The 27859-nt window shown below is 37.9% G+C and overlaps 2 protein-coding genes across 6 annotated transcripts in view; one reads left to right on the forward strand and one right to left on the reverse strand.

Moving 5' to 3' along the window:
- The window catches only part of LOC148130406 (cilia- and flagella-associated protein 337-like), a 50072-nt gene extending 37528 nt beyond the window's left edge, over positions 1-12544 (forward strand). For all 5 annotated transcript variants that reach the window (XM_087966338.1, XM_087966340.1, XM_087966339.1 and 2 more), the window contains 7 exons: positions 3982-4040; positions 4729-4867; positions 5796-5835; positions 5914-6002; positions 8142-8317; positions 10058-10158; positions 10242-12544. In XM_087966338.1, coding sequence (XP_087822464.1) covers positions 3982-4040; positions 4729-4867; positions 5796-5835; positions 5914-6002; positions 8142-8317; positions 10058-10158; positions 10242-10422 — 785 coding nt within the window. In that variant the 3' untranslated portion in view covers positions 10423-12544. The remainder of the gene's footprint in view (positions 1-3981; positions 4041-4728; positions 4868-5795; positions 5836-5913; positions 6003-8141; positions 8318-10057; positions 10159-10241) is intronic.
- Positions 12545-13899: 1355 nt separating this feature from the next.
- HSPH1 (heat shock protein family H (Hsp110) member 1) overlaps positions 13900-27859 on the reverse strand; it is a 28400-nt gene continuing 14440 nt past the window's right edge. The window contains exons 10-18 of the mRNA XM_026675027.2: positions 27700-27833; positions 25404-25603; positions 21923-22054; positions 21544-21681; positions 20652-20777; positions 20062-20169; positions 19856-19975; positions 15189-15350; positions 13900-14694 (exon numbers count right to left, since the gene is read on the reverse strand). Of these exons, the coding sequence (XP_026530812.1) occupies positions 14500-14694; positions 15189-15350; positions 19856-19975; positions 20062-20169; positions 20652-20777; positions 21544-21681; positions 21923-22054; positions 25404-25603; positions 27700-27833 (1315 nt within the window). The 3' untranslated portion in view covers positions 13900-14499. The remainder of the gene's footprint in view (positions 14695-15188; positions 15351-19855; positions 19976-20061; positions 20170-20651; positions 20778-21543; positions 21682-21922; positions 22055-25403; positions 25604-27699; positions 27834-27859) is intronic.

The raw sequence follows: 27859 nt of genomic DNA on the forward strand, positions 1-27859 counted from the left end.
AAAATTCGATTGATTTTTCATCGATGTCGCGAATTCCATTTTGTGGAGGGTCTTTTTACAAACTGTACCATGCGTTCTGCACGTCCGTTTGCCGCAGGAGTGCGCAGGCGAGTCAGCGCATGGCGGATGCCCGATCAGCAAGATACTGTTCAAAGTGTAATGCAGTGAACTGTGGGCCGTTGTCCGAGACCAAAACGTCCGGGAACCCATGTGTGGCAAATAGTCTATTTAATCTGCTGATAACTGAGTCCGTTGTAGTTGTATTCATCCGATGGATCTCAAGCCAATTCGAGTGGCGTCGACTGTAATAAGGAAGGTGTGTCCCCTTGTAGGCCCCGCAAAGTCAATATGAATACGGGACCACGGTCCCCTTGGGGTTTCCCATTCGGTTGGACTTGCTTTAGGTGGGGCATTACTGACGTCTTGGCAACGTTGACAAGTAGCGACCCAGGCCTCGATTTTCTTGTCGATTCCCGGCCACCAGGCAGAGCTTCGTGCGAGTGCTTTCATCCGCACTATGCCGGATGTCCGTCGTGTAATACCGCTAACACAGTTCGTTGCAGTTTGTTGAATTATAACTCTATCTCCCCACAAGATGCAGCCCTTTTGGGAAAATAGTTCAGTTTGGCGGGCTTTAAAGGGCACCCATTCTGGTGATAGTTGTTCTGTTGGCCACCCGCGCTCAACCCAGCGTAGGATGTGTTGCAAAACCGGATCTCGTTTTGTTTCGAGGGCAATGTCCCTCGCAGTCAATGGCAGCGCGTGCAGGGCCTCAATTTGTAGCGTTGTAATGGTCGGTGCTGGATCTTCAACCGATTCTGGGAGTGGTGCTCTGCTTAATGCATCAGCGTGGAGAATTGCTTTTCCTGGGCGGTGTTGCAAGGTGTAGTTGTACACCGCCAAGAATTCAGACCAACGAGTCATTCTGGGGGACAATATATACGGGGTTGGTTTATTTCCGCAATAATCCCCAATAGTGGTTTATGATCAGTAATTATTGTAAATGCACGCCCATACACATATTCATGGAATCTTTTAACTGCAGCCACAATAGCTAAAGCTTCTTTATCCAGCTGACTATAATTCCTTTCAGCTTTAGCTAGAGTTCGTGAGAAAAATGCGACGGGAGCTTCTGCTCCGTTTGGCAATCGTGGGCCAGGATTGCTCCAACGCCAAGCAGCGGCGTCGCAAGTAATAGTCAATGGCAGAGTTCCGTTGTACTGCATAAGTACAGAATCAGAAGTTAGCAGTTTTTTAACTTGCTGGAAGGCGTTTTGTTCCCGTTGCCCCCAAACCCACGTTGCTCTTTTGTCTAAAAGTCTATGCAGTGGTTCAGCTACCATTGCTTTATTTGGTAGAAATACGTTGTAGAAATTGATAAGTCCAAGGCGCCTGAAGATCTGCCTTGTTCCTGGGAGTGGGGGCCCTCTTAATTGCCTTCAATTTGTCCTCAGTGGGATGGATCCCTTGGCTGTCCAGGAGGTATCCCAGAAACTCTACCCTTTCTGTGCATAAGTGGCATTTATTTCTTTTGACCTTGAGGCCGGCGTCTTGGAACCTTTGTAAGACCATTGAGTCGTTTTTCTAGGATGTCTCTGTTAGGGCGGCGATGAGTACATCGTCGAAATACGGTACGACCCCCTTATTCCTTGCAACAGTCTCTCCATTAAGCTTTGAAAGATCCGGGAGCAACGCTCACCCGAACTGGAGTCGGTTGCATTTAAACGCACCCCTATGGGTGACGATAGTTTGCGCTTCGGCAGTGGCAGGGTCTACAGGCAATTGCTGATATGCCTGCGCTAGATCTAATTTAGCGAAAATTTTTCCGCCCCCAAGGAATGGAGCAAGTGCTGCACTACTGGCACTGGGTATGCACTTTGCTGAAGTGCGTGGTTAAGGGTGGCCCGATAGTCTCCGCAAATTCTCAGTGACCCATCAGGCTTGATAGGCGTAACTATTGGAGTTTCCCACCGGGCATGGTCGGTGGGTTCCAGCACGCCCTGTGCTATTAGTTTATCGAGTTGTTCGTCGATTTTAGGTTTCAGGCGAACGGAACCCGGCGCGGCTTAAGGCGGATGGGTGCTACCTCAGGATTCAAATTAAATGATATCAGGGTCCCCTTGTACTTGCCTAGTCCGCTCGCGAAGACGTCTCGAAATTCTTGCACGAGGGCCTCCTCCCAATCGTTGCTCTCGGCCTGGTGAACTCCGGCTACGGTGATCCCGGCGGCTCGAACCATTGTAGGCCTAAAAGGCTAGGCCGGTCACGGTCAACAACAGTCAGTGGCAGTGCGACGGTGCGGTCCTTGAGAGACCTGGAATTGGCGGGACCCAACGACGGGGTCGATTACCCTGGTAATCTTTGAGTATAACCCTTTGAGGGTTGAGGTCTTGGCGGTGAATTGTTGGGATAAGCTGCTGGAGTGTCTTCCAAGATACCATCGAGAGGATGATCCTGAGTCTACCTCCATCACACAAGGTTTGTTTTCGATCGCGACCTTCACCCGGATTTTTCCGGCGTCTAAGGATGTGGCGTGGCCTATGGTGATTGTTTGGTGGGTTTCTTCCCGTCTGGTTTCTTCGCGCCTGGGGTTAGTGGTGGACGGGTTGTTTCTGTAGGAGTGGTTTCCCCATTGGTGGTTCAGTTTGTCTCGGTGTGTACCGAGGAATCCTAAAGATTGGCATTCGGCCTGTCGGGGTTTGGAGTTGGAGGCTTGTTTACTTCTGCAAACCTTTGTGATGTGACCTCTTTTTCCGCAAGCGCGGCAGAGTGCGTCAAGGAATTTGCAGCTGGATCGTGGGTGACTCGCTCCACATCCTGCGCAAGGTCGATTTGGCGTTGTGTGAACTGGTCTCGTTCAGTTCGGAGTCGGTTGACCTCTTCCTCGTCACTTTCTGATGGGGATTCTAGGTCTTCGTGGTGAGTCGATACCGGGTGTCTCTCAGGGCGGCGAGGTATCATCGGCGAGTTGGCGTAGCAGTGCGCTGGTACGGCGCATTCGTGCTGCCGACTTCTTAGTTGCTTCCGCTGCCGAGGCTTCTTTAAGGGCATCGGTAAGGCTGATGTCCCCCTTAGCCATGATTTTGCTCTGGATTGTGCAATCCTCTAAACCCAGAACTAGGCGGTCCCGGAGGGCTTCTTCTAAGTTGGAGAACTCGCAGAGAGGCCTCCAAGGTTTCGAGTCTGCGACGTAGTTGGCAAGGCTTTCGCCCTTCCGCTGGCCTCTCTGGTAAAATTCGTGCCTTCTGACTAATGTTGGCACGGTGGGCGCGTAGTGGGCCCGTAGCAAAGGCTCGAGGACATCCCAGTCCATTGCTTTTACATCGGCTGGCTTGGCAAGTGACTTCGCCATTTTAAACACAGTAGGCCCACAGTGGGTTAGAAAAACAGCTCTTTTTTGCTGGCCGTTGCATCTTTTAAGTTGTTGGTCTCCAAAAACATTTGGAACCTATCCATGTATGACTCCCAGTCTTCGTTTTCTGGGTTGAATGGAGCGGGTGGTACGGCACCGCTGGCCATGATTGCCGTTGATAGTGCGTGTTCGACCACGTGCTCTGTTGGTTGCTCTGTAGATCAGTCAGCTCTTCGGTCTCCGCATCCCATCCTCGTCGCCAGTGTTAAGTTCGAAGAATAAGGAGACCAGACATCTGACCAGTGACTTCAACTCTTTAATAATAACAGGAATAGGAATAGAACAGAGCAACTCTATGGGCAGCAGTAACCCTTTTATAGGGTTGGCGGCTACCCTATTAACCAATAACCTTTGTGATAAGTTCAAATAATAACCAATAAGGAGTGGCCTCATCCTGACCAATCCCTGTTTGTTGTTTGAGTACCAATCAGATGTGTAGGCCTTCAAACCCTACTTTGCATTTTATGCTAGTTACTTTTATTGATTCATAACAGTTAGCACAAAAGTATGCTTGTTTAAATGCTACCAAATATTTCATCTTGTGTCTTTATAATTCCCCCCTCCTCCAGGTTATCTGCATTTCTGGAGCCTGTTTTCAGAGGATCCACTCGTAGCAAGTTTTCAACCAGTAAGTTTAATCGGTAAAATTAATGGCTGTAAAAGTTAGAAAGAAAACCTGTTTGCTGTAGAGATTAAAGCTAGAAAGTGGGAGACTCTGAGTTCTAGATTAACTGACCTTAGGCCAGTCACTTTCTCTTAGCCCTAGGAAGAAGGCAATGGTTTTCCAAAAACCTTTTGGGAAAATTACAAAGACTTGTTCAGACAGCTGCCAGGAGTCAAGACTGACTTGAAAGCAATCATCATAATCATCATAATATACTAAATCTAGTTTCAATATCTGGCTGATTGTCTGATGAATTATAAACAGATCTTCAGCATGAATACTGGTAACATCTGAAATATGTCAAAAACATTCTCTAATTTGCACTCCTTTGTTTTACTAATTGCAGTTTAAGATCATCACTGCATGACGTACTCATTCTTTACATTGCATTCCGTTAAACCATTATGAATGCAAGATTTTACATTGCCTTGTGGTATAAACCAAAGATGGCCACTACGATATGGATGTTATTGGAATTCAGTCTCCCTGAAATTTAATGTGAGCAGATGATAGCTGATGAGAAATTCCTGAACTAACATGCAAATCAGAATCTCATTCTTTGGAATTTATACCTCTCCTTATGCTGTATAGTTATGCAGTTTTCAAAATAGTTTGTAAAGAATATTTTACAGTGTACCACTTTATACTCCAGTCTAGGGGGAAATCCCTGATCAGCAGCATTGCTGTGACTGCAGATGATCTGTATATGTATGCAGCTGATGAAGACGGTTATGTGTATGTCCATGACATCCAAAATTATGCCCTTCAGGATACAAAAGAAGCACCCAAATGTATGTGTATATTACTATGTGTATATTACAGTTTTGTATTTCGAACTGGAAAAATGAATTTTTAAAAATTAATCTACAGTGCATTATTTTAAAAAGTTGAACTGGTCCAGATATTACTCACAGAGTGATATTCCTACATTGTATGGTTTAATTTTGTAAACAGGCAATATTCTTCAATAAGGCTGGTGAAATAATCACTTAAAATGTAAAATTGAGAGCTGTTTTGATTATATTTCAAATATGCAGTACTCCTATTTAATGATTGCAGTAGACAAGAAACAACAGAGAAAATATATTCATAAAAGCTGTAAGATGCAAGTTTGGATGGAGTATTTAAGTGACCATTTTGTAATCTTTCTTTTAAAAACTGGGTCTACATATTACTCTCGCTCTGCATGCCACCCTCCTATAATCATTACTCAACTCAGTTGTTTCTTAATAGGGCATATTTGTTTATTTGTTGATCAAATCATGCTTTTGTGTAAATTATGGATGTTCCCATAGAAAAGAGACCTAATCTTTATTTTAGAAGATAAAGACATTCCTACCTGTATTCTGAGGGGTATGAACTTTAAATCTTCCTGAAAGCTAAAACGGGGGAGGGGAGTTTGTATGGGGGCAAGAGAAAGTGGATGTTATATAGACTGGAAAATATTGGCGCTCACAAAATTTCCATTGCTTTTTTTCCTGTTCTGAATGCTAGTGAGTATATACCATGGAAGTTTTAACAGGGCCAGAATGAGGTGCTCCAAAATTGCATTCCCCCTAAAACCACATGCTCCAGTCCTGGACTCAGATATTTTCAGAGACTACAGTCCTAAGGTCTCACATATTTTATGTTTAAATATAAGACCTTAATATGTATACTGTAGTGTTTTTCTCTATTAATATAATTCTGAACTGATATTTTTCTTTTTTGTTGTTTCAGATTTGAACCATTGGCGAGCTCATTTAGATCTGGTTCTAACGTAAGTATGATCTTAACCATTACAAAAGAATAATTTGTGCTTATACAGTAGGACTGATTATTTTCTTTTAATCCACAGGTTAGAAGTTATAGATGAAGATAATATCCTTTTATCCTGTTCTATTGATTGTACAATTCGTTTGTGGAGTCTGAATGGAGAATACATTGGTAAATCAATATGTTTATAAAGCATGAGGATAATGAGATACTTTAAATTTTAGTAAACATTTAGAAGAAGGGAAATTGGATAGTTGTAGTAACAGAGTTGACTTAAGTATATATCTTTCTGTTTATAATTATTAATGCAATGGAAACCCATGACATAATTTTATTGACTGACTTTATGACACTTTAAATAAATCATCATGTAAGGGTTTTATCAGATAAATGAGAATGGTTTACATTACAATATAAGATGATATAATTTAGTATAATTTAAGATGTAGTGGAGTGGGTTTTTTTTTGCAGTAGTAGAATAACATTTCTTCTTTTTTAATGTATACACAACAGTTCACACTTTTTAATCATCCTCCCTTTCTTCCTTTGTATAATCCTTTTGGAGAAGGAAAGAGGAAGGAAAGAAAAAGAAAAGTCTAAAGCATATAAAAATAAAAAATTAGATACTATTTTGTTGCAACTTAGTGTGATGAATTATTTGATTTAGAACCCAGTGAACTGTCTGCTGTTTGCTATTTATTTTTATAATAAATGTATATAATAAATATATAAAAAATGGTGGGATTCAAAAATTTGTACTACCGGTTCTGTGGGCGTGGCTTGATGGGCATGGCTTGGTGGGTGTGGCTTGGTGGGCATGGCTTGGTGGGTGTGGCTTGGTGGGCATGGCAGGGGAAGAATACTGTAAAATATCCAGTCCCTACCCCATTAACCTGCTTTCCAGTTCCGTTCTCCTGTGCAGGGCAACAAAAGAAGACCCAGCCGATCAGCTGGGACTTGGGAGGCAGATAATAGATGGGGCAGGGCCAGTCAGAGGTGGTATTTTCTGGTTCTGTACAGTGGACATAATATATTGGACTTGATCCAGGTTTAGTTTTACTAATAACATGATTGCTCATAATAAAGCAAGTTAATCAGTTGGTCTCAGTCCTATTAATATCAACGAGAACTACATGCAATTAGCCTTAAATTTTTGCTATGTGAAAAAGAAAATCCTTCTGCAAGAAAAAGTTTCCTTCTATGAAAGACCACATCTTGTTTAGAGCTACCAGCTCTAGATTTGGGTTTAGACTTGGGCCACAAAAGGATAGCAAAGAGTTACAGTTCTCTGTATGTTTGCTGCCATCTAAGGGTTATTTGGATTTTGGCAATCCAGCTATGGTAGCCCCTAACATTACTTAGTTTAATGTTAGCGTTTTTATAATACCTTCGATGCATATTTTCACTGTAATCCTGTATGCCTTGTCAACCCTAAATTCCACTGATTTAAGGTTCTAAAATGTGCTACCATGTGAATAGCCTTACATGAACCTCTACAGCACTATTACTTCAATTCTAATAGACTCCAGTTTGAAGAAATATCGATGCACAATGTATTTCTATATATACTGATGATGTTGCTTAGTCGGGTAATTATGAGATATCTATAAATAAGTGACCAAGCTCAGAGACTCCATAATTAAAGCCTGAGCTTCAGATATTCTCTTCTTATTGAATTATACTTACCCATCAAGTTTGCATATGTTAACAAAAGCAGGAATTCAGTGTCCTCATGGCAATATTAGTTATGCACGTACTGAATATAATTGGCAACATCCAATCTACATCTAAATTTGACTGGGCTCACACAATTTATTTCATTGTTTAATATGGCTTTATATAATATAATAGCTTATATAATAATATGTTCTTCAAAGCTATTTTCACAGAATGGTACTCCTTTAATAAGTCTGTTTGGGAGTTTCTGTCACTGCTTTGCCCTGGGCATAGCAATACATTATTCTCTAGGAGTACAAAAATAGATTCTTGAGTTAACATTAGAAATGAAGCTAAGTTTAAGTCTTGAAGATGTGAAATCTCTTAAAATGGTAAAGAAATTCTTATAATGGCAAAGTGTCTGTGAATCTAACTGTATTTACTATTTGTATATTAGTTCCCAGATTTTTTTTATCCTGCATCTCTTTCTCCAATAATGGATAATTAACTTTTTTGGGGGGGTGGATGGGTTTCCTTTCTCAGCATTGAACTCTGAAGGCACCTACTCTCTGTTTTGCTAAGTCTTGTCTAGTCTCAGATTCTTCATATTTGCCAGTTTCAGCATTGCAGTATATTTCCTTCTTCCCTTCATAGGAACCTTTGGTCAGGAAGAACCTTGGGAAATTTTTAACACATCCTCCTGGAAACATCCCATGGTCCCTTATGAGATTTTGATAGATCCACAGAGTATGCCCGTTCATCCTATGCTGGAAGACACTTCCTCTGACATGCAGATCATCAGTCAAGATGAGAATAAAAATCCTTCCAAGGTTTTATTATGTTAACTATAAGCTTACTCAGACTGTGCTTCGGGACAGCCTGCAGGAAAAATTTAAACTATACTGGGATGTAGTATGGGCAGTGTGGGCAGGCTTCCTGTCACAGAATAACCAGATCAATTTGTGATTTATTTGGTTCTTAAATTCAGTCCTTTGTATCCTTCCTATCACTATTCTGACCCACGCCCTTTTCCAACAAATCAAACACAATCTAAAAGGAACAGTAACCTTGTAATGCTTTTACAAAATAATTAGCTGTGATAAGCACAAGTCTTGCCAAACTGTGCAAGACTTGCCAAAAGATAACAGACAAGAAATAATTTGCAAACGAAGAATCTTCAAACACAAACTCAGGATACTGGAATGTCCACGAGGCTGGAGCTTCAAAACGTCTTTGCCTTCTGCAAAGTACATTTGTTTCACAGTTGGCTTTTATCTTCTTGAAGGAGGGGCCATTACTTTGAAGCCTTACTCCCGAGTCGCCCATGCTGTTGTAACTGCTCTTTCCTCCGAGCAATCCTGCGCGCACACGCACTTAGCACAGGCTCCTCGGGAACCTCCTCATCACTACTTCCAGCCCCCACAATCTCTGAAGGCAGCAGTCCACTCCCTAATGGTCCTGGCCCCTCATCTGAGTCCTTGCTTCTCCTCAGCCGTCCACACCTACTGCCAGCTAACCACAACAACCACTATGCCTCTTACTCTTGTGTCTACTTCACTCTTATAGAGCAGGGATACCAGTATTTCTCCCTCAATATGAAGCCTACTTGTTTAAGTAGACCTATAGGATTTTATTATAAGGCTGAGTTTCAACTTCAACTTCAAATTTCAATTTCTAGTAAATCTCTATAGTGTATATTGAAAGAAGTCACTCTGGGAATAATAGCAATGTTTTTTTCAGTTCCTGGTAAGATAAATGGTTAGCAAAGTTATAGGTTGTAAATCATGCTTGAAACCAATAATATCACTCACTATCATACAGACCCTGAATCATCTACATATAGTCCTTGACTTACAACAATTCATTAGGTGACAATTTAAAATTACAATGGCATGAAAAAAGTGACTTATGACCGTTTTTCACATGGCCCTTGCAGCATCCACATGGTCACATGATCAAAATTCAGATGCTTGGCAACTGGTTCATATTTATGATGGTTGCAGTGTCCCAGGATCATGTGATCAACGTTTGCAACCTGGCAAGCAAAGTCAATGGGGAAACCAGATTCACTTAACAACTGTGTTTCTAAACAATCACAGTGATTCACTTAACAACCTTGGCAAGAAAGATCATAAAATGGGGCTGAATTCACTTAACTGTCTTACTTAGCAACAGAAATGTTGGGCTCAATTGTGGTAGTAATTTGAGGATTATCTATATAGTCAACAGATGTTAAATAATCTTTCAGCAGCATATGAGAAATAATACACAAATTCTTCTGTGAGGGCAAGAAAGGAATCCTAATAAGAAGATACCATGTGTATCCTGCTGAAACAACTACCTGTGTCTATATTTGCAACAACTATGTATATAAATAAAACCTAAGGATCAGTATAACTATATAGCAATTAGAAAATTAGAATGTTTTCTATCCTTGTTTTGGTCTTTTGCCATCTGACATAGATAATTTGCTGAACAGCATTTGAAGAATTCTGTAATGTACATTGTGATAGCAGCAATTCTGGTTGCTGTGACAATGCTAACATTAGCTGTCTTTATACTTTCATCAGAAGACTACTTGTATCCTACCCTCGTCACAAAATACTGTTACTGATGAGGATATTGAAGAAGAAATTAAAAGGAGGCTTTACTCACAAGCTTCAAGCAGGCGGTAAGAAGTTGAGGTTAATGAATGAATGCATTTTCAAAGTGTTGCTTTTCTACCTGCAATTTCCTTTTTATTTTATTTTTTAGGATGAAGTATGAGAGATCCAAGCTTTCAGATAGATGGATTAAACGAAGGGGACCAAGTATTTATCATGCCATTGACTATTGGGAAATTGATAATTTCCCAGGAAACTGTGAGAAACCTGACTTGTCTGTCCTTGGGGTAGACATATTCAGTGCTAATTATCAAGGAACAACGGAGCAGTAATCTACTAAAACACTTCAGTAACGTTAATCTCATAACTGATATTTACACAATTAATAGAGAATTTTTTCCCTGTTAAACCTAATATTGGTACTATTTTGCAGACTTGTTTCACACATGCTAAGCCATGGTTTGCTTAATTGTGTTTTACTGAATTAGGCACCTTTGGTTGGGTTCACATTTAATGAAAAATAACCATGGTTTTCTAAACCACTGACACAGGTTGTAACGTACTAGGCTAGAGTGTAGAGACTAAAACTAAAAAAAAATTATGTGACAGTACTTGGCTGCATGGGGTAGAAGGACAACACAATGTGCCAAACTGTATTTCTTTGGTGGCTACATTTTTAAAAGTTGTGTTAAACTTATTCCACAAATACACTGTCTCAAAATGATGTAAACTGAAATTCAGCAATGGGGAAAGCAAAATAAGGTTTTAGAAGGCTACATATGATGACCAAGCTACCCACTGAGTATAAATCATGGCATACAGACAATTCTGACTAGATTATCAGAAATCAAAGATAAATCATATTAAGGTTTAGAGGACAGTGTGAACCCATAGGTGCCCATTCTCTCATCAAAATATTTCAAACTTCCGGAATGAAGAACCAAGACTTTCCAAATGTTGTTGGACTCCAATCGAGGACCTGTATACTGCACAAGTCAAAAAGTGGGCTGTGAAAATATTTAGATTCCCTCACATCCCAGACATAAACTGTTTCAACTCCTTCTCTCAAAACGACGCTATAGAGCACTGCACACCAGAACAACTAGACAAAAGGAGTTTTCCCCCCAATGCATTACTCTACTAAACAAATAATTCCCTCAACACTGCCCCACTATTACAAAGTCTGCACTATTACTGTTAACCTTCTCATCACTCCTTATCACCCATCCCACTTGTGACTGTATAACTGTAACTTTGTCGCTTGTACCGTTTTTATTGACTGTCCTAGTATGATTTGATTGCTTATTGTACACTATGACTATCATTAAATGTTGTACCTTGATTCTTGACTCTTGATGAATGTATCTTTTCTTTTATGTATACTGAGAGTATTTGCACCAAAACAAATTCCTTGTGTGTCCAGTCACACTTGGCTAATAAAGAGTAATAATAATAATCTGACTCCTTGTAGGCTGATGGTACCCAATTCTATACATCACTATCTCGGGATATCTCAAGGGAGATACTATCAATGTCCTTTCCCAATGCCTGGAGTCTGGAAGGGAGAGAACAGGCTGAAGTTGGAAGCCTAGTAAAATTACAGTAGCAGTTTAGACATCAGAATCCTCCATTGCCATCATTTTTTGATAGGCAGGTACTACTCTTGAGAGAACATGTCTGCAATATGTGAGTCATTCTGCATACGCATCTTCTGCTTAAACGATGGGTAGAAACCATGGCCATTGGGATCTATGCCCAGCTTTGGCAGGTGCACCAATTACAGCAATACACTAACTGGAGCAGCATGACCTGGCTAAAGTAACTCATGCTCTCATTACTGTTTGAAAAGACTGCAACAATGTGCTTCACATGGGCTTTAGAAGCTACCTGGAAACTGCAAATGATCCATAAAGCATCAGCCTGCATGTTTCCTTGCTCTCACTGCTGAGAGCAGGTAACGCTCGTTCTGCTAGCCCTGCACTGGCTATCAGTTGATTTTTAGATATAATTTATAGTGCTGGTTTTGACTTATAAAGCTACTGTCTTGGCATTTAAATACTTCCAGCACCACTTACTTCAATCAGCATCAGACTAATGTATTAGAACATCCCAGGAGAAATAGCATGCCACGTTTCTGAAAAGACATGATGTATGTGTGCAGAATTTAGAAAGTGTTGCTTTTCTGTTATAGCACAAGCAGAACAGCCTCCTGATGGAGATCAGATTAAGCCGGCTTAACTTGCTGGCTTTTCCACAAAATGTTAAAAACCATATTTTGGAGGTCAGTTTATTAAATTTACACTTAATGCTACCTGGTTCTCGGTTTTTGTTTTATTTTTGTATCCTTTTTTAATGGTCATGTGTCAGAAACATATTATGGTTATTGAGATTGGTTTTAACCTGACCTTGGAAGTTTTAATCCTTGTTTTCTATTTACTGTAAGCTACCAAGAGACACTTTGATTGTGATAGGGTAAGGCTTTTTAAAATAAACTCTACCCAAGTGTGATACAAATAAAGAAATTAAAAAAATATTGCGGTTATCTGGATGTTTGAAGATTACCTTCATAACTCCTAATGTGGCATTGGCCTCTTGTTCCAGTGGTTGCATTTTTCTTCTATTAGCTTTTATCAATGAAATGTTACATGGAAATATTCTGAATCTCAAACAGCTGAAATTATATGAACTATCCACAAAATGTGGAATTCTACAATACTCATGTACAATACTCATTCGCCTCTATTCTATTCCCCTGGTTCAAACTACAGTCCTTCCCTATCTAGTCAGCTTCTTATTCTTAATTTTTTCCCTCAAACTACCACAGTAAAATACTTAATGGACCTTTAACATTTTGATTTAGTAGACAAAATTTATGTGCTACTGCACATAGATACAATCCTACTCCCATTTATCACATATAAAATGCATAAAAGGTCACGTGCAAAACCCCAATTTTAAGACCGCTGCTTTAATGCACACCTTTTCCCACTAGCTCATTAAAGCAAAGGTCTTGGGTTTTGTCACTATCATAATTTTTAAACCAATTCTTTACTAATAACCTGCTCACACTACCAATTCTAGCACTTTCTGCTGCGTTTCAAGTTCTTTTGAAAGCTTTTTACCTTTCAAAAATTCCCAGTTTGTTTCTAAGCTTTTGTTTTAGCTGAAATGAAGCTACCAACATCTTACATTTTTTTTGTCCACCATTTACTATGGTTGAAATTTGAAGATTAGCAGATTTATTCAAGAATAGTTTGAGATGACAGTTCAGTCTTGAAGAGTATTTCTTAGTTTTGGTCAATTTATAAGAATAGAGTTTTCTTTTCACACTGCCCTTAAATATGGCAATACTGTTAGTTTGACCTGGCTATTTGCAATTTTTAAGCATAACATGTACATAGAGTTGAAAAACAAGATGGAGACTACCTATGATCCATAGGAATTTATATAAATCTTATTAAGAACCTTTTCTGCCCTGATAAGGACAGTCTAAGGATCAGCATTTGAGAATTGGGTCATAAGAACAGAATGGGTGCTGCTTATATACTTCCCCTCTCACTATACAGCAAACTCTCAATGTGAAATGATAATGCTAGTCTTGCTGAAGAGTCCAGAAATTGAGATCAAAGCTCAAGCTGGAGTTTGTTGTGTGCCTATTGATGGAATCAGTTCAGCAAAAATACTCCGTTTTGGATTAATTTTAAGTGAGACTTTTAAAAATATTATGTCCTACTAACTGTTGGCTTTCAAGACAAAGGTAGGAAACTGAATAGGACAAACAAACAAAGCCAATGTTTTAAGAATCATAACCATTTTCATGAACTTTATTAAAGCTCACTAAAGGCATCACAGGAACCAACAACAAAACCCATGTATTACCTTCATCTGGTTTTCCACACACTAAAGTGAAATGTAAGCAATTGTGCATGCTGCTTCACATACTTGTTCTCATCTTCTAGCAAATATTTCCGACAATGATAGAAATAACTTTTTAAAGCTTGGCTTTCATTTTGTTTTTGACTGAATGTTTTTTCAATGGAAGAAACATAACAAAATTGAAGACAAAAGAAAAACTACCTTGGCATCTACAAAAGGTCTAAGTGCACTCATTTCAAAGGAGCAGTGCCTTTTGCAACAATTTCAAGACACTTTAGCCTTAATTGATACAAAGGGTTAAATTCCTGCACAGAAGATTTTAGTCAGTGTTCACAATTCCACAGGAATCTGAAAGTTACCAAGGCAATTTTCCTTTTAAAATTATCATGATTTCAACTTCTATCTTGTCAATATATTCATTCCTCACATAATATAACAGAATTCCAAAATATAAATAACTCCCCAAACATATTTTCCCTAATATCACATAATACATTTTACCACAATGAAATTCCTCACTGAAATGCAATAGGCTAGTCTAAGTCCATGCTAACTGGGCTTTCATTCATGTGGCAATCACCATTTTGTTGTGTAGTCTCAATGTTTTTGATTTCTTCTTCTAATTCTTCAGTTTTGTTGATAGATGTATCTGGTGGTTCTTCCTGTTTAGGAGAATCTATTTGTGGTTTTGGTTGGTTAACAATGGGCTCACATAAACTGTGTATTTCCTACAAGAGAAAAATATTACAAGAGTGAAACAATGCAACTCCCGTTGTGAGTCCAAAAAGCAAACATTTTGCTTTTATTCAGACTTGAGTGAGATGTGATGACTCTGAAAGTAAGGCTAAAATTATTTTGCAGTACGTTTACGAAGAAATGCAGGAGCCCTATTAATTCCCAATAACTGAAGAAATTACAATACATACATGTAGAAATTAAATGAATAAATAAATAAATACCAGACACCACTCGTTTTTATCTTGCTCAATTTCCCCCTTACCTCATTTTGGCATGCAATAGTCATATAAGATATGAGGAGAGACAGAGGAACTATTTAATTTTATGCTAATACCATTACATTTGTTATGCTCTGTCCTTTTTTTTATTCAGACCAGATTTAAATTGGACGTTACCAGAAAAATGAATCATAAGAAACATATGTGATACAAGAATTTTAGCTTTTTCTTTGACATTTAGATTCTGCATTTTAATTAATACTTACCCTCAGCTTTCTTCTGATTTCATTTACACGAACAACAGGGTCCTGATCAAGACTTTGTTTAGCTTGGATGTTTATAATGTCGTTTAGCCATTCTGTTGTGTCACTGATACACTTCTCTACTTTATTCATTTCACTTTCATCAATATGAATATATTTCTCATCCTGAAACAAAAATGCAGTATGTTAGTTTTTGCTATAGGCATTTTTTCTTCAAGGTTATCTCAAGCTTTAAGTATCCGCACTAATATTCTTGTTCACCAACTAAGGGCTATTTTATTTGCCAATATTATTTATTTATTAAACAAATTTATATAGCTCCCCAACTCAGATACAGTGATTCCAGGGTATCTCCCATTGCACCCCATAGCACTAATGGAATCAGACAAGTCACTTGATCAGCTCTGAGTGAGGCTCCCAAACACAAACCCACTGATATGCCTTCAAGGCATTGCGGAAAAATAAGATAGGCACTAGTCTTATCCCTGAAAGAATGATGTTTCAATGGCAGGAACCATACAGAGAAGGCCGCTTTTTTCCCCCCAAATTTTTTTTATTTCAATCTACATATAACAACAATACATTAACAGTGTGGCATCAATATATTATACATCTCTCATTGCATATATTCATATTAATTCATACTTCTTCAATATTTATTTTCAACCTTACTCTCTCCAAATGCCTACCACCGTATCAGTTAAACATACCTAGTAATTTTTCATTATTCAATTTTCTCCCTGTTTCCATTTTATTTTTTTTTAATTAAAAAATTCTCATTTGGCAAGTAGTATGGTTCCAGGTTTCACATCTCAATACAAACATGACCATAGTTACCTATTCATTTTATTTGTTTAATTTCATATTACATCATCCTTATCATTATTAAATATTAAGCTTATCTTATCCAATTCCAGTTCATGTTCTCTTATCCTATTTTACAATATTATGTAAAATTCTCATCTCAATTCTATGTTCATTTATTCAATTTCAAATCCTAATATATCTTCCATTTTTCTTAGTATATTCTCATATCTTATTTTTCAATGTTATCTAAAATTCTCATCTCCTTTCTATTGTCATTTCTCATATTATTTTTTCTGTCACATTTGTCATTTTATCACTCCTTATCTATAAATATACTTGTCCCCTCTAGTTAATAATTCGAGCTAATCACCTTCATTCTTCCTTAATATCAATCTCCCTATCTAGTATAAAACACAAATATATATATTTTTCTCAGATTCCGCATTATATTTTCTCTATAAATCATCTATTCTATACATTACAAAATGCTATTTTCAATATATTCTTATACATCCCAACACATTGCCTTGTGGAATCCCCTTCCTTATCCCTTTTTTTCCCCACTCATTATCTCTCACTCTTTGAACAGTGTATCTTCTTTTCATCCTTGTTTGTTTCCTGTTCCTCTTTATTTTCTGGTCCTTTCTCTTGATTCCCCTTTTCCCCATTCTTATTCCCCTCCTTTTCTCATTCCAGTTATTAAACTTTTCTCTCTCCCTCTTTTAATTTTTCTTTTGTGCTTCCTTTTTCTGCTTTTTCCTTCTCTTTATCTATTTTCCGAACCATTCTCCCTTTTATCATCCTATCAGACCACAAATTTTTAATTCTATTTCCTTTCCCCTCCTGCTTAAATAATTGTTGGTTTTGTCCTTCTGAGTTGGCTTCTTCTTTATAGAACTCCTCCCCCTCTGGTTTATTATGTCCTTGTGTATGCTGAGTCACCATTTCTAATTTCCGTAGTACATAATTACACATTTTAAGTTTAATTTTTATCATGTCCCTTGTATCTTGCATATCCGATCTTATATCTTGTGAGTCCAGTCGTATATCAACAAGTAGCTCCTCCATTATATCTTCTCCTTTTTTCTTTTTCTTTCCTCTTCCTTAATAGCTGAAATCCTCTTCTTTAGTATATATATATTCAATCCCAGAGTCCAGTATATTATTTCAGCCAATATCTTTGAGTTTATTTTCAGTAATTCATACTCTTGAGTCTTTATTCTGAATCCTCCAATTGGCCTCTCAACTGTTTCCCAAATTACTGGCAATAGTAAAGTTCCTTTTATTCTTTCAAGTTCCAAAATCCAAAGTCTCAAAAAGACCAGACACTCATTTTAAAACATACTAACGTTTTCCTGTACCATCAGATGGCGCTCTTGGGTCTTTCTTTAACTTTCTTTGTTGAATATATTATGTTCGCTAATTTCAATCATTAGCTATTCTTTTCAACACACTCAATTCCAGCATTTAATTATGCCCTTTAAGTGCCCACAGTTCAATATCTGTCCAGTTTAATTTTTAAACCTTTGTTGTGTTCATGTATTTTCCTTTAAATTTCTCCTCCAGATTAGTCCAATAGAATAATCAAATCCAAATTTAAAAACCCATTTTCTTTCTCACTTTCTCTGGTCGCCACACACTTTCCTCCAAAATAGCCCTTAAATTTGATACTGGGGTACCTCAAAAGCGATGTCCTTTGCCTGGTTCACAATCTGCTCGCTACTTCTCTCTCCAGCACAAAACTGAAGTTTCCCGGAGTGTTCTTCGTCTTCATGGTGGCCATTTTAAGACCACCACTACAGCTTGCCTTTGGGATGGATTTTTCTGTCAGGGAGAGGAGTTGCGGCTCCCCTTGACCCTCCAGGCAATTTCCCCCTTCTTTACCACCCCACCAGGATGGCTCCGGTCCCGATTGGGACCCTCCAGCAAATGAGCTTGGGTGAAACCACACACGATCGCGGATTCCGCACAGACATGGAACAAACCGGAACTCCAAGAAGGCCCTTTTTTGAGGTCAAATCAGATGTACTTCCTTGATAGTTAGGACCTGCAATATATCCTGCCTTCTTTTCTGTTGGGCCAGGTATTTGGGAAAGGTGGTCCATCAAATAACCGGGACACAAGCCATTTAGGGCTTTAAAGGTAACCAGTACCTTGAATTGCACCCAGAAGCAAACTGGTAACAAGTGCAGCTTTCACTATGTGGCTACTGCATTTTGAGCCAACTGAAGCATCTGAATGCCCTTAAAGGCAGATCCATGAGGAATGAGGTGACCAAGGGTGAGTGTAAAATATAAATAAATTAATCATAATTAACTTAAAATCAAAATATAAGTTAATCATGTATATTTTTCCTGTTCCTTCCACTCAGTTTCAGCAAAGCCAATAATTACAGGGCTAAACTTCCATATATCCAAATTTCTGACTTTTCATATAAGAAATAAGATTGTTTATTGTGTTGGCTCACTGCTTAAGTGGAAGGTAAGCGGTCACTAAATTATGGAGTTGTTTTTTTTTTAGAACTGTAGCTTACTGAGTCTTTAGATTGTTATACTTTAGATTAGGAGTCCTCTGCCCCTGGGCCGAGAACCGGACTGTGCAACCGGTGGGCGAGCATACAGGCACACACAGCTCCAACTGCACGAGTAGCAGACGCACATGCTTGTTTGTGTGCAAAGTTCCATGGAGTTATGCCCTCACACAGAACCATCCTCTCCTCCCTTCCCCCCCTTGTACTGGTCCACCAAGCCGGAAAGTTTAGATAAGAAATCAGATTTATGAAGTTCACATAAATTTACATTTTCTGGTATGGCATTAGGAACTTTAAATAGCCTGCTCGTGTTCCTTGCACTGAAAAAAACGGTTCCCTTTCCGCTAAAAAAAAAATCATATCAATTTTCTCATATAACGTTTAGTTCATTAAGATTTCAGATTGACTAATACAAATGTTATGCAGATTATAAGCGAAAACAAGTATTCACACAAATATAAGGATAATGGAAAATGTAAATAAAAACAGTTCTAAAACTTGATGAATGGTTGCAATGACCAAAATGTGTTATGTAAATTAATGTAAAAAGTAACTTTTATAAAATTTGCATTCTGTGCTTGGCTGGCAATTCATGTTATAAGTGCCTTTTAGGGATATTCAAAATAGTTCATGCATGAAATAGCCAGGTTTAAGTTATCTGTACACAGATCAAAACGGGCAGGTTTGATCTGGAGACAAATGTTTCTTAGCAGAAGACTATGAGAAAAATACCATTGGGAGGACACAACTAAAGGATGCTAAGGGGAAAAAAACACATTAGATTTGGAGAGAAAGGATAGCTGGACTGGCTGGTTCTGCTGCATTTGATTCAAGAAAATGGGTGAGCAATGTGAGAGTATATATTCTCACATAGTCACAATAGATACCAGATCAACCCATTGCCAAATAAGGGGCAAGTAAAAATGATTTCCTGCTCATAATAGAGTGGAAATGAACAACAATACTATTTCACTCATGACATCCTTCTAAAATGTGTCCTGGAAAAACCTGAAATAAGCAAAAATTCCAGGTTTCAGTTTAGCCAAACAGTTCAGCCTAATTAATAAAACTCGATATTCTATTTTGTGTCCACCTATTGGAAAAGCCCCATTGCTTTGCACCATAACGATTATCACGGTATTTCAGGATACTCTTCTAAAATCTGGGATTTCTTACAATTTATTGTTTTGGTAGCAGTGGAGTCTATATAACCATAAATAAAAAAATTATCAATGGTTAAGTAATGTCAAGCACCACTGATCAGAATACATTTTACAAAGAGAATTCAGAGCACTTCACAGTTCAAGTGTGTATTATAACTACAATTACGTACTTTGTTCTTATATTCCTCTGTAATCCCAGCATATATGTGAAGTTTATGTCCCAGTTCCTCTAGCAGCTTTGGCCGCTCCTCTGCTTCTTGATATCTGATTTCAATTGGAGTCCCAAATTTCTAAAAGAGATCAGAATAGTAACAGGCCATTTCAGCAATCACTAGCACTTTTAAAATCCAACATATAAAATGAAAGTTAGCTATACCTTTAACTCAGTCAATTTGTCCATGTAGACTTGTTTAGCTTGGTCTTCTCCTTCTTCATATAGCCAATCTTCTATTTCTGACAGCAGCATAGAAAAATTCTGGCGATTCTAAGCAAGAGTTAATAACAAGTTTATTTTTTTTAACAGCACCACCCACCAGCTAATAGCTGGATTAGTTGCATTCATAAAACTGCTCTTAATCATATGTAAAATAATAATCACAATTAATACATTTTAGGAAGAAAATGAGTAAACAAGCAGAAGAGAGGTACATATGCTTAATAGAATTGAACAATGGAATCTTAAATGCTATTGCAAACTTAAGAATTTGCCACTGAAAGCTGAGACAATAAAATTAAAGCCAGTTTAAATGGCTTTAAATGAGGATTTTATAAATGAACTACCCTTTTTCAAACTGATACTTTGTAGCATGTTGCACCTGTACCCAGAGAATTCCTAGCCAGCACATGCAATGATTGTGCTATCAATGAGTGACTATAATATTTAATTTTTGCACTGTAAATATCCTAAACTGGTTTTCTGGATGAACTATTTTAAATAAATGATTTTTAAATAAATAAAACAACTACCTGCTCACACACAAATTTTTCATAGGGTCCAGACAGCTTGTCTCTAAAATCATAAACATATTCTTCAACTGCATTCTTTGCATCATTTCTTTCCTTCTCCAATTTGTCCTGCATGATCATCTTGCCCTGTTTACAAAAAACAATAATAACAGTCTTAAGTACTTAAGGTTTTGAATAGTACAGTATAATTGCCTCTTCAATTAAATCTCTTCAAAAGCTTTGTTTACAACTTTCAATGAATGATTAGCAAAATGCATCCTATGTTATAAAGCTGTGATTTTCTCTTTAAACACTAACTTTGATAGATAATAATGCAGTAAAGAGCATTCTATCACACATAAGGAATTTATGACAGTAATGAGAATATCTAAAAACATGCACAGATATACTGGCCAGGTTTACAAGATCAAGTGTCAACTGCACCTATTGTGAGTTTTGAGTATTTATAAAATATTTTTTATACAGTATAGATTAAGAGATAAAATTTGGCAACTAACTAAGTGTAAGCTCTAAAGGCTGAACATCTATTGCACTCCATGAGCCTCCTGGTTCATGGAACTGATTCAACTAAGTCAGCTGCTACTCACGAAGGGTTAAGAAATTAAACTACACTCAAATACCTAATCAGCCAGGCTTCTAGATTGCATAGTAATTTCCCATGGTGCCAGGGTCAACAACCCTAAAAATGAGTAAAATTGTATCAACAATTAGGTCTAATAAATATGGAAATGACCCTATCATTGACATAAAAATCAACGTATTCTCATCTCCAACAGTTTAACTGAACAATTATTTTTTCAGCTACTAATTAGCTTCAATACATTTTCTAGAACCAAATTTGCAACTAAAAGGAAAAAAACAGAATATAGATGCTGCAAATCATTTAACATACCTCTGTTTCAATGTACATATTCAGCAGATCCCTCCCAAGCTGCCATACTAAATTAGCTTCAATAGGCAACTCAACATTTTTCACTTTTATTTTGGGTTTCTTAGCATCTGGAGGTTGATCACTTTTCTTTTCATTTCCCTAGAGTGAACAATATAATACCATGATTACATCAGGGCCTAACAGAAAAAAAACACCCGTATAACATAATCCAGTTTGTCCCAGTATTGTACTTTTCTCTTGGTGCAATTTCAACATTACAGCTCCATGAGATCTAGCTAATGCGGATTTGCCAGAGCATCAGTAGATAGATCATTTATATAAGTGTAACTACATACTGTTACATTTCCCCCTTAACAGAACACATTTAAAAGACACTCACTTTTTCACCACTGGGGATTTTATTTTCTTCAGAGGGAACCTCAGGAGGAGGAGGAGACTGTGATGTTTGCTGACCATCTGTTTGTACCTGGGACTGAGATCCAGCCTCAGTGTTGTCTTGCAGGACATTTTTCTGAAATGGGAGCCCAGGCGCAAAAGATGTGAAAATGTAACAACAAAAAACCATTAAGGAACCAAAATAAACTTAACATCTGATACCTCTGAAATATAAGATAGAGCATTTGTGCACCTATAAGCATCATAAAATGGATGAAAATTTATCTCTTGAGAGCAAAGCACCATTAAGCATCTGTAGATAATTTGCTAAATAATCTTGTGCGCTCAGATATTGTAGATTAAAGTTTCAAAATCCCTTGAGGAAAATAAAAATTACAGTCTGTAATAACTGTACTGCTCCAATAGTTGTTCCCTGTTGAGAATTTGCAAACATTTGTTTGGCTACTGTAGAATAAAACCCATTCAGGTTAAACCGAGTTTTAAAGTTTATTGCACTTGGAACTTTCATCCATCCCTGGTTTAGAATTTTGAAGACTTCAAGAACTTTCGGTTTGTCGGCTTCGCGGCGGCAGGATTTGCTGAAGCTGCGCGATCCCCGCCGCTGGCAGCTTTTGGGGCTCCGACCCAGACGGGTACGGAGCTAGGCTCCCTGCAGGGGCAGCTGAAGGTAGGGGGATCCGGAGAGGGGTTTGGGGGTGTTGCAGACCCCTCCCGGCCGGTAGAACCCCTTTTCCCAGGACGGTGCAGCGGCGGTCCGTAATGGCCGCCACAAAGAAGCTGGCAGCCGGGTAAGAATGCGCAGGAGGAAGTGGAGAAAGTGCTTGAGAGGAGAAAGTTTTTCTTGGCTCCTAGGACTCTAAGACATACTTAATAAAATTCCTGAAAAGTATGACTTTCTGAATAATACCTGCCAGAAGAGGAAAAAAGCGGCAGTTTGATGGTGCTGAAAGGATAGCTTTCCCTCTTTTCCTACGGAATAAATAACTGGATATTAAGAAACCTATTTTTTTTAGGTGAAAATTGGTTTTAAGCGATGAGTGGGAAGAGAGAGGATTAAAAAGAAAATATTTGTATGCTAAGACTTTGTTGGAGGAGATGCCTTAAGGATTGGAAGAATAGAATATATTGCAATAAGACTTTAAACAGATTTGGACTTTCTTTCTCTTTGATTGATATTACCCCAGAAGGAGAAAGTGAGAACTCTGCCTTGGTTTGGACTGACTGATAACTTTGGGACTGCTTTATTTTTTTTTATTTTCTTTTGAATATTCTGGTTGTTGTAAGAAGAAAGAAGGGGAAAAGAAAAGAAAAGATTTATAATGGCTTTTTCTGTTGAGGAACTAAGAAAAGAATATGAACAAGCAAAAAAAAATGGTAAAGATGGTGTGGAAGAAGCTTTCCTTTTTTTTAGAAATGGCGCTTACTAACTATCAACAAACATTACAACAGATGAAGACAGCAGAGGAACAAGAAAGAAAGGAAGGAGCCATTTTTAATGAATCTCAGAATTTGATCAAGAAAGAAGGAAGAGAGAAAAGAAGAGAACTAAAGGACTTAAGATCTAAAAAAACATTTAAGAAAGGGAAAAATAAGGTGCAAAATCAATATGATGATAGTAAACAAAAGGGAAAAGGAATATGACAGAGAAGGGAAGCCAGTAAGGCAGAGGCTAGAAGAAGGGGGGTAGAAAGGTTTGTTGGGAGAAGAAAGAAAGGGAAAAGGTGGAGAAAAGCTACAATGTTTTGAAATTAAATGAAAAAAAGGAATTTTTATGGATAATGGATAAAGTATAATTTTTTAAAAAAGATTTTGCAAGGTACATAAGATGAGATGGTAGTATTGTAATGGTTTAAGAGTTGATAAGAGATTAAAATGTTAAAATGTTTAATAATGATTGGCTTTAAAATTTAATAATAGGGGAGGTTTAGAATACTGTTTTAATTAAAGAGTTTAATAAGATTATGGTATTGATGTTATTATAAAACTTTTATTATAGTATTTGTTTTTAATATTTGGATTTATTGTCTAATTATGTATTTAATTATTTTGGATGTACTAGTTAGATAGAATGTACCAAGCAAAATCGGATTGGGTATTGGATGTTATCTTAAAGGTTAATTTGATTAACTTAGGGGGAGATAGAAAGGCATCATACTCTGATTAATGATTTCAGGAGAAACTTATTTTTTTCTTTTTATAAGGAATGAGACAAAGGGATGATAAAAAATGGACAAAAGATACAAATATAATGATTCAAACTAAGATGATTAATTAAGATAGAATTAAGAAGAGTGAAATATGTGGAGAAGTTAATATAGAAGGCTTAGAATGGTAGTGGTTTTTTTTTTTTTTTTTTTTTTTTTTTTTTTTTTTTTTTTTTTTTTTTTTTTTTTTTTTTTTTTTTTTTTTTTTTTTTTTTTTTTTTTTTTTTTTTTTTTTTTTTTGTTTTTTTTTTTTTTTTTTTTTTTTTTTTTTTTTTTTTTTTTTTGGGTTTTTTTTTTGGGTGGGGGTTTTTTTTTTTTTTTTTTTTTTTTTTTTTTTTTTTTTTTTTTTTTTTTTTTTTTTTTTTTTTTTTTTTGGGGTTTTTTTTTTTTTTTTTTTTTTTGGGGTTTTTTTTTTTTTTTTTTTTTTTTTTTTTTTTTTTTTTTTTTTTTTTTTTTTTTTTTTTTTTTTTTTTTTTTTTTTTTTTTTTTTTTTTTTTTGGGGGGGGGGGGGGTTTTTGTTTTTTTTTTGGGGTGGGGGGGGGGTTTTTGGTGGGGGGGGGGGGGGGGGGGGGGGGGGGGGGGGGGGGGGGGGGGGGGGGGGGGGGGGGGGGGGGGGGGGGGGGGGGGGGGGGGGGGGGGGGGGGGGGGGGGGGGGGGGGGGGGGGGGGGGGGGGGGGGGGGGGGTTTTTTTTTTTTTTTAATAAAATAAGTAATGATATGTAAGATGAGCATGAATATAATTGAAGTCCATGAAGAGAGAGATACCTGGGTCCAAGTTACTTTCCAAAAGATTTTTTTTAATGTTTTGTGTGTTGTGTGTATATGTTTTTTGGGGGAGAATTAGCAAAAACTTGCAGAAATATAGAATGAGAATAATGGTAACTAAGTCAGAAAGAAATAGATGAAATAATAATAATGATATTGAATAAGAGTAAAGAGAAGTAAAGAGAAATTGAATAAGAGGTTTTTGTATGTTATATGGAAATGGGTTAAAACAGAATCATAATTTATCTGACTTGTTAAATTTACAATGAAAAAAGGTTTAAACATGTAATGAATAATGATAATTTGTGTGTTTTAAAAATTAATAAAACTTGTTTAAAAAAAAAAAAAGAATTTTGAAGACTTCAAGAAGCAAAAAAAAAAAATGTTCTTATCGCCCCACCTTTAACGTATTTTGATCATTATGTTTTGAAATGCTACCATTGCTAGTTTTAATAAAGAAGATTCTAAATTTCCTATGTGAGGAGACCAACTTACATTACAGCTCTCAGATTTTTGACTCTGAGGTTCTATTTCAGCCTCAATATTGGGAGTTTCATTTTCTTCCATTTTCATCTGCTCCACCATTGATGCAGTAGAGACACTAAAAATGCCATGGCTATTGATGCGAACTTTAACTTTAACTTTAGTTTTTTCTCCATCATTCTGAGCTGCAATGTTCTGGATAACGTATTTGCCTGAATACAAGAAAGCAATCACAAATACGGAAGGTTAGATTTCCGAAAGAATGAAGATTTTAAAGCTTCCTACAGCAAGTTGTTTTTTAGGACACAGAAAATCCACATCGCCCATGATTTGTTATATAATCTTGTTATTAATTTTATGCTGTATGTTGCAAAGTGGCAGATTACCAGGACATATTTTGTACTCTTGGAGGGAATGTTCCAAATAAATTTCTGTTCTGATCATGAATGCTAAGATAGGTAAATATGCTAAGTAACAATAATGGAATTCACATCTGATGGAAATTTATATTACTATGTTTATTAGCAGCAAATCAATTTTCTCCCAAACATACTGGCACATAATTCGATGAAAAAAGCTATTTTCATTTTATGAAATGGGCTCGTAGTGTCAAAAGATTATCAGCCAGCACTTGACTGTCTTATTTCTTTTAAATATTCAATTTCTACATAGATTTCTTTAAGCAGCATCAGTGACTACAGTAAAAGCTTATGGCACAATGCTTTTCAGTTATATTATTGCAAGTTTTGGGGACCTTTTATAAATAGCAATAGCACTTAAGACTTATATACCGCTTTATAGCCCTCTCAAAGCGGTTTACAGAGTCAGCATATTGCCCCCAACAATTTGGGTCCTCATTTTACCCACCTTGGAAGGATGGAAGGCTAAGTCAACCTTGAGCCTGGTGGGACTCGATCTGCCAAACTGCAGTAGGAGTAGCTTACAGTACAGCACTCTAAACACTGCGCCACCGAGGCTCTCTATAAATACTCATGTTACAAATAAAAAATATAACTCTACTATTCCATTATTCAGAATTCACTTAGTTACATAAACAAAACAATAAACATATACAGGTAGTCCTCGACTTACAACTATTCATTTAGTGACCATCCAAAGTTACAATGGCACTGAGCATTCCCATGGTCACATGACCAAATTTCAGGTGCTTGGCAAATGGTTCATATTTATGACGGTTGCAGTGACCCGAGGTCATGTGTTTCCCTTTTGCTACCTCTGCCAAGCAAAGTCAGTTGGGAAGCCAGATTCACATAACAACCACTTTACTAACTTAACAATTGCAGTGGTTCACTAAACAACTGTGGTAATAAAGATCATAAAATGGGGCAAAGCTCTCTTAAGAATTGTCTCACTCAGCAGCAGAAATTTTGGGCTTAATTGTAGTCGTACGTTGAGGAGTACCTGTATTATCTATGAACATAGTTAAAGTCCTTTCCTACAGAAGTTATTTTTGTTGCTGTTCTTATATTAAGGATAAGAAAATTTCATGATTGAGGAACAGATCATTCCTGGAAACTCCAGACAGGCATGATATTCCGCTCTGAAAAAAAAAATCGGGGCCGGCCAAAAGAGACCCCCCGCTGCGCGCCCGGGGAGCGCCCGCTGCTTTCCCTTGCCAGGGCCGGGCGGTGGCGTGTTGCACGGAGGCTGGTCTGTGGCTGGCCCAGCTCCCTTTTCCTGCCGCTCAGCGGCCTCCGCTCGCACCGCTCGGGCTCCGCTCAGGTATCCGGCTGGGGCTGTCAGGAGTTGCTACCGCCGGCGCAGCTCCACGTGGCTCCAGTCCCGCGTTGCCTCAGGAAGGGAAAGGCAAAACCAGGAGCCGCTGCTGCCGTTGCAAAGCGCCGCCACGGCTCTTCCTTTTGCCTTTCCCTTCCTGAGGCAACTGGGACTGGAGCGCGCTGAGCCGCGCCAGCAACTCCTGACTCGGGCCTCCGAGGGAGGGGAAGGAGGAGAAGAAGGTGGGGAAAGGGGGGGGGCAATTCCCAAAAAATCGGAATTCGATTTTAATCGGAAGAATATCATGCCTGTCCAGAATGTTCTGCTTCATTCTCTGGCCTGTGCCATTTTAAGACGATATGCAAATTCTGGAAGTAAATCAAACTGAACATGTCAAACTACTTTCAGATCAGGGTATTTTCTCTCACAAACAAGTCACCCCTGGCATGGCATGGGCCAGAGTGGGGACACAATGTTCTGTTCCTGAATTGCCAAATATTGCAAATATCCCTCCTATACCCAATAATATTAAAAACGTTCAGAGATTCTTCTTACACACACAACCACTTACCTATCTTTTTTTCAGGGTAGGGGACATTACTGAGATCAGAATAAAATGCTTGGAGCTCAAACGGTCCTTTTCTGTAAAATGTCAAGACTTTGGAAAAAGGAGCTGCATGATGCCTGTTGAAAACTTCATGAATCCTAGTTAGATTAAGGAGGGAAAGGAT

The sequence above is a fragment of the Notechis scutatus genome, chromosome 5 (assembly GCF_049901735.1).
Source record: "Notechis scutatus isolate UNSWTSFEM ecotype Mainland chromosome 5, rNotScu1.2, whole genome shotgun sequence".
Classification (NCBI taxonomy): domain Eukaryota; kingdom Metazoa; phylum Chordata; class Lepidosauria; order Squamata; family Elapidae; genus Notechis; species Notechis scutatus.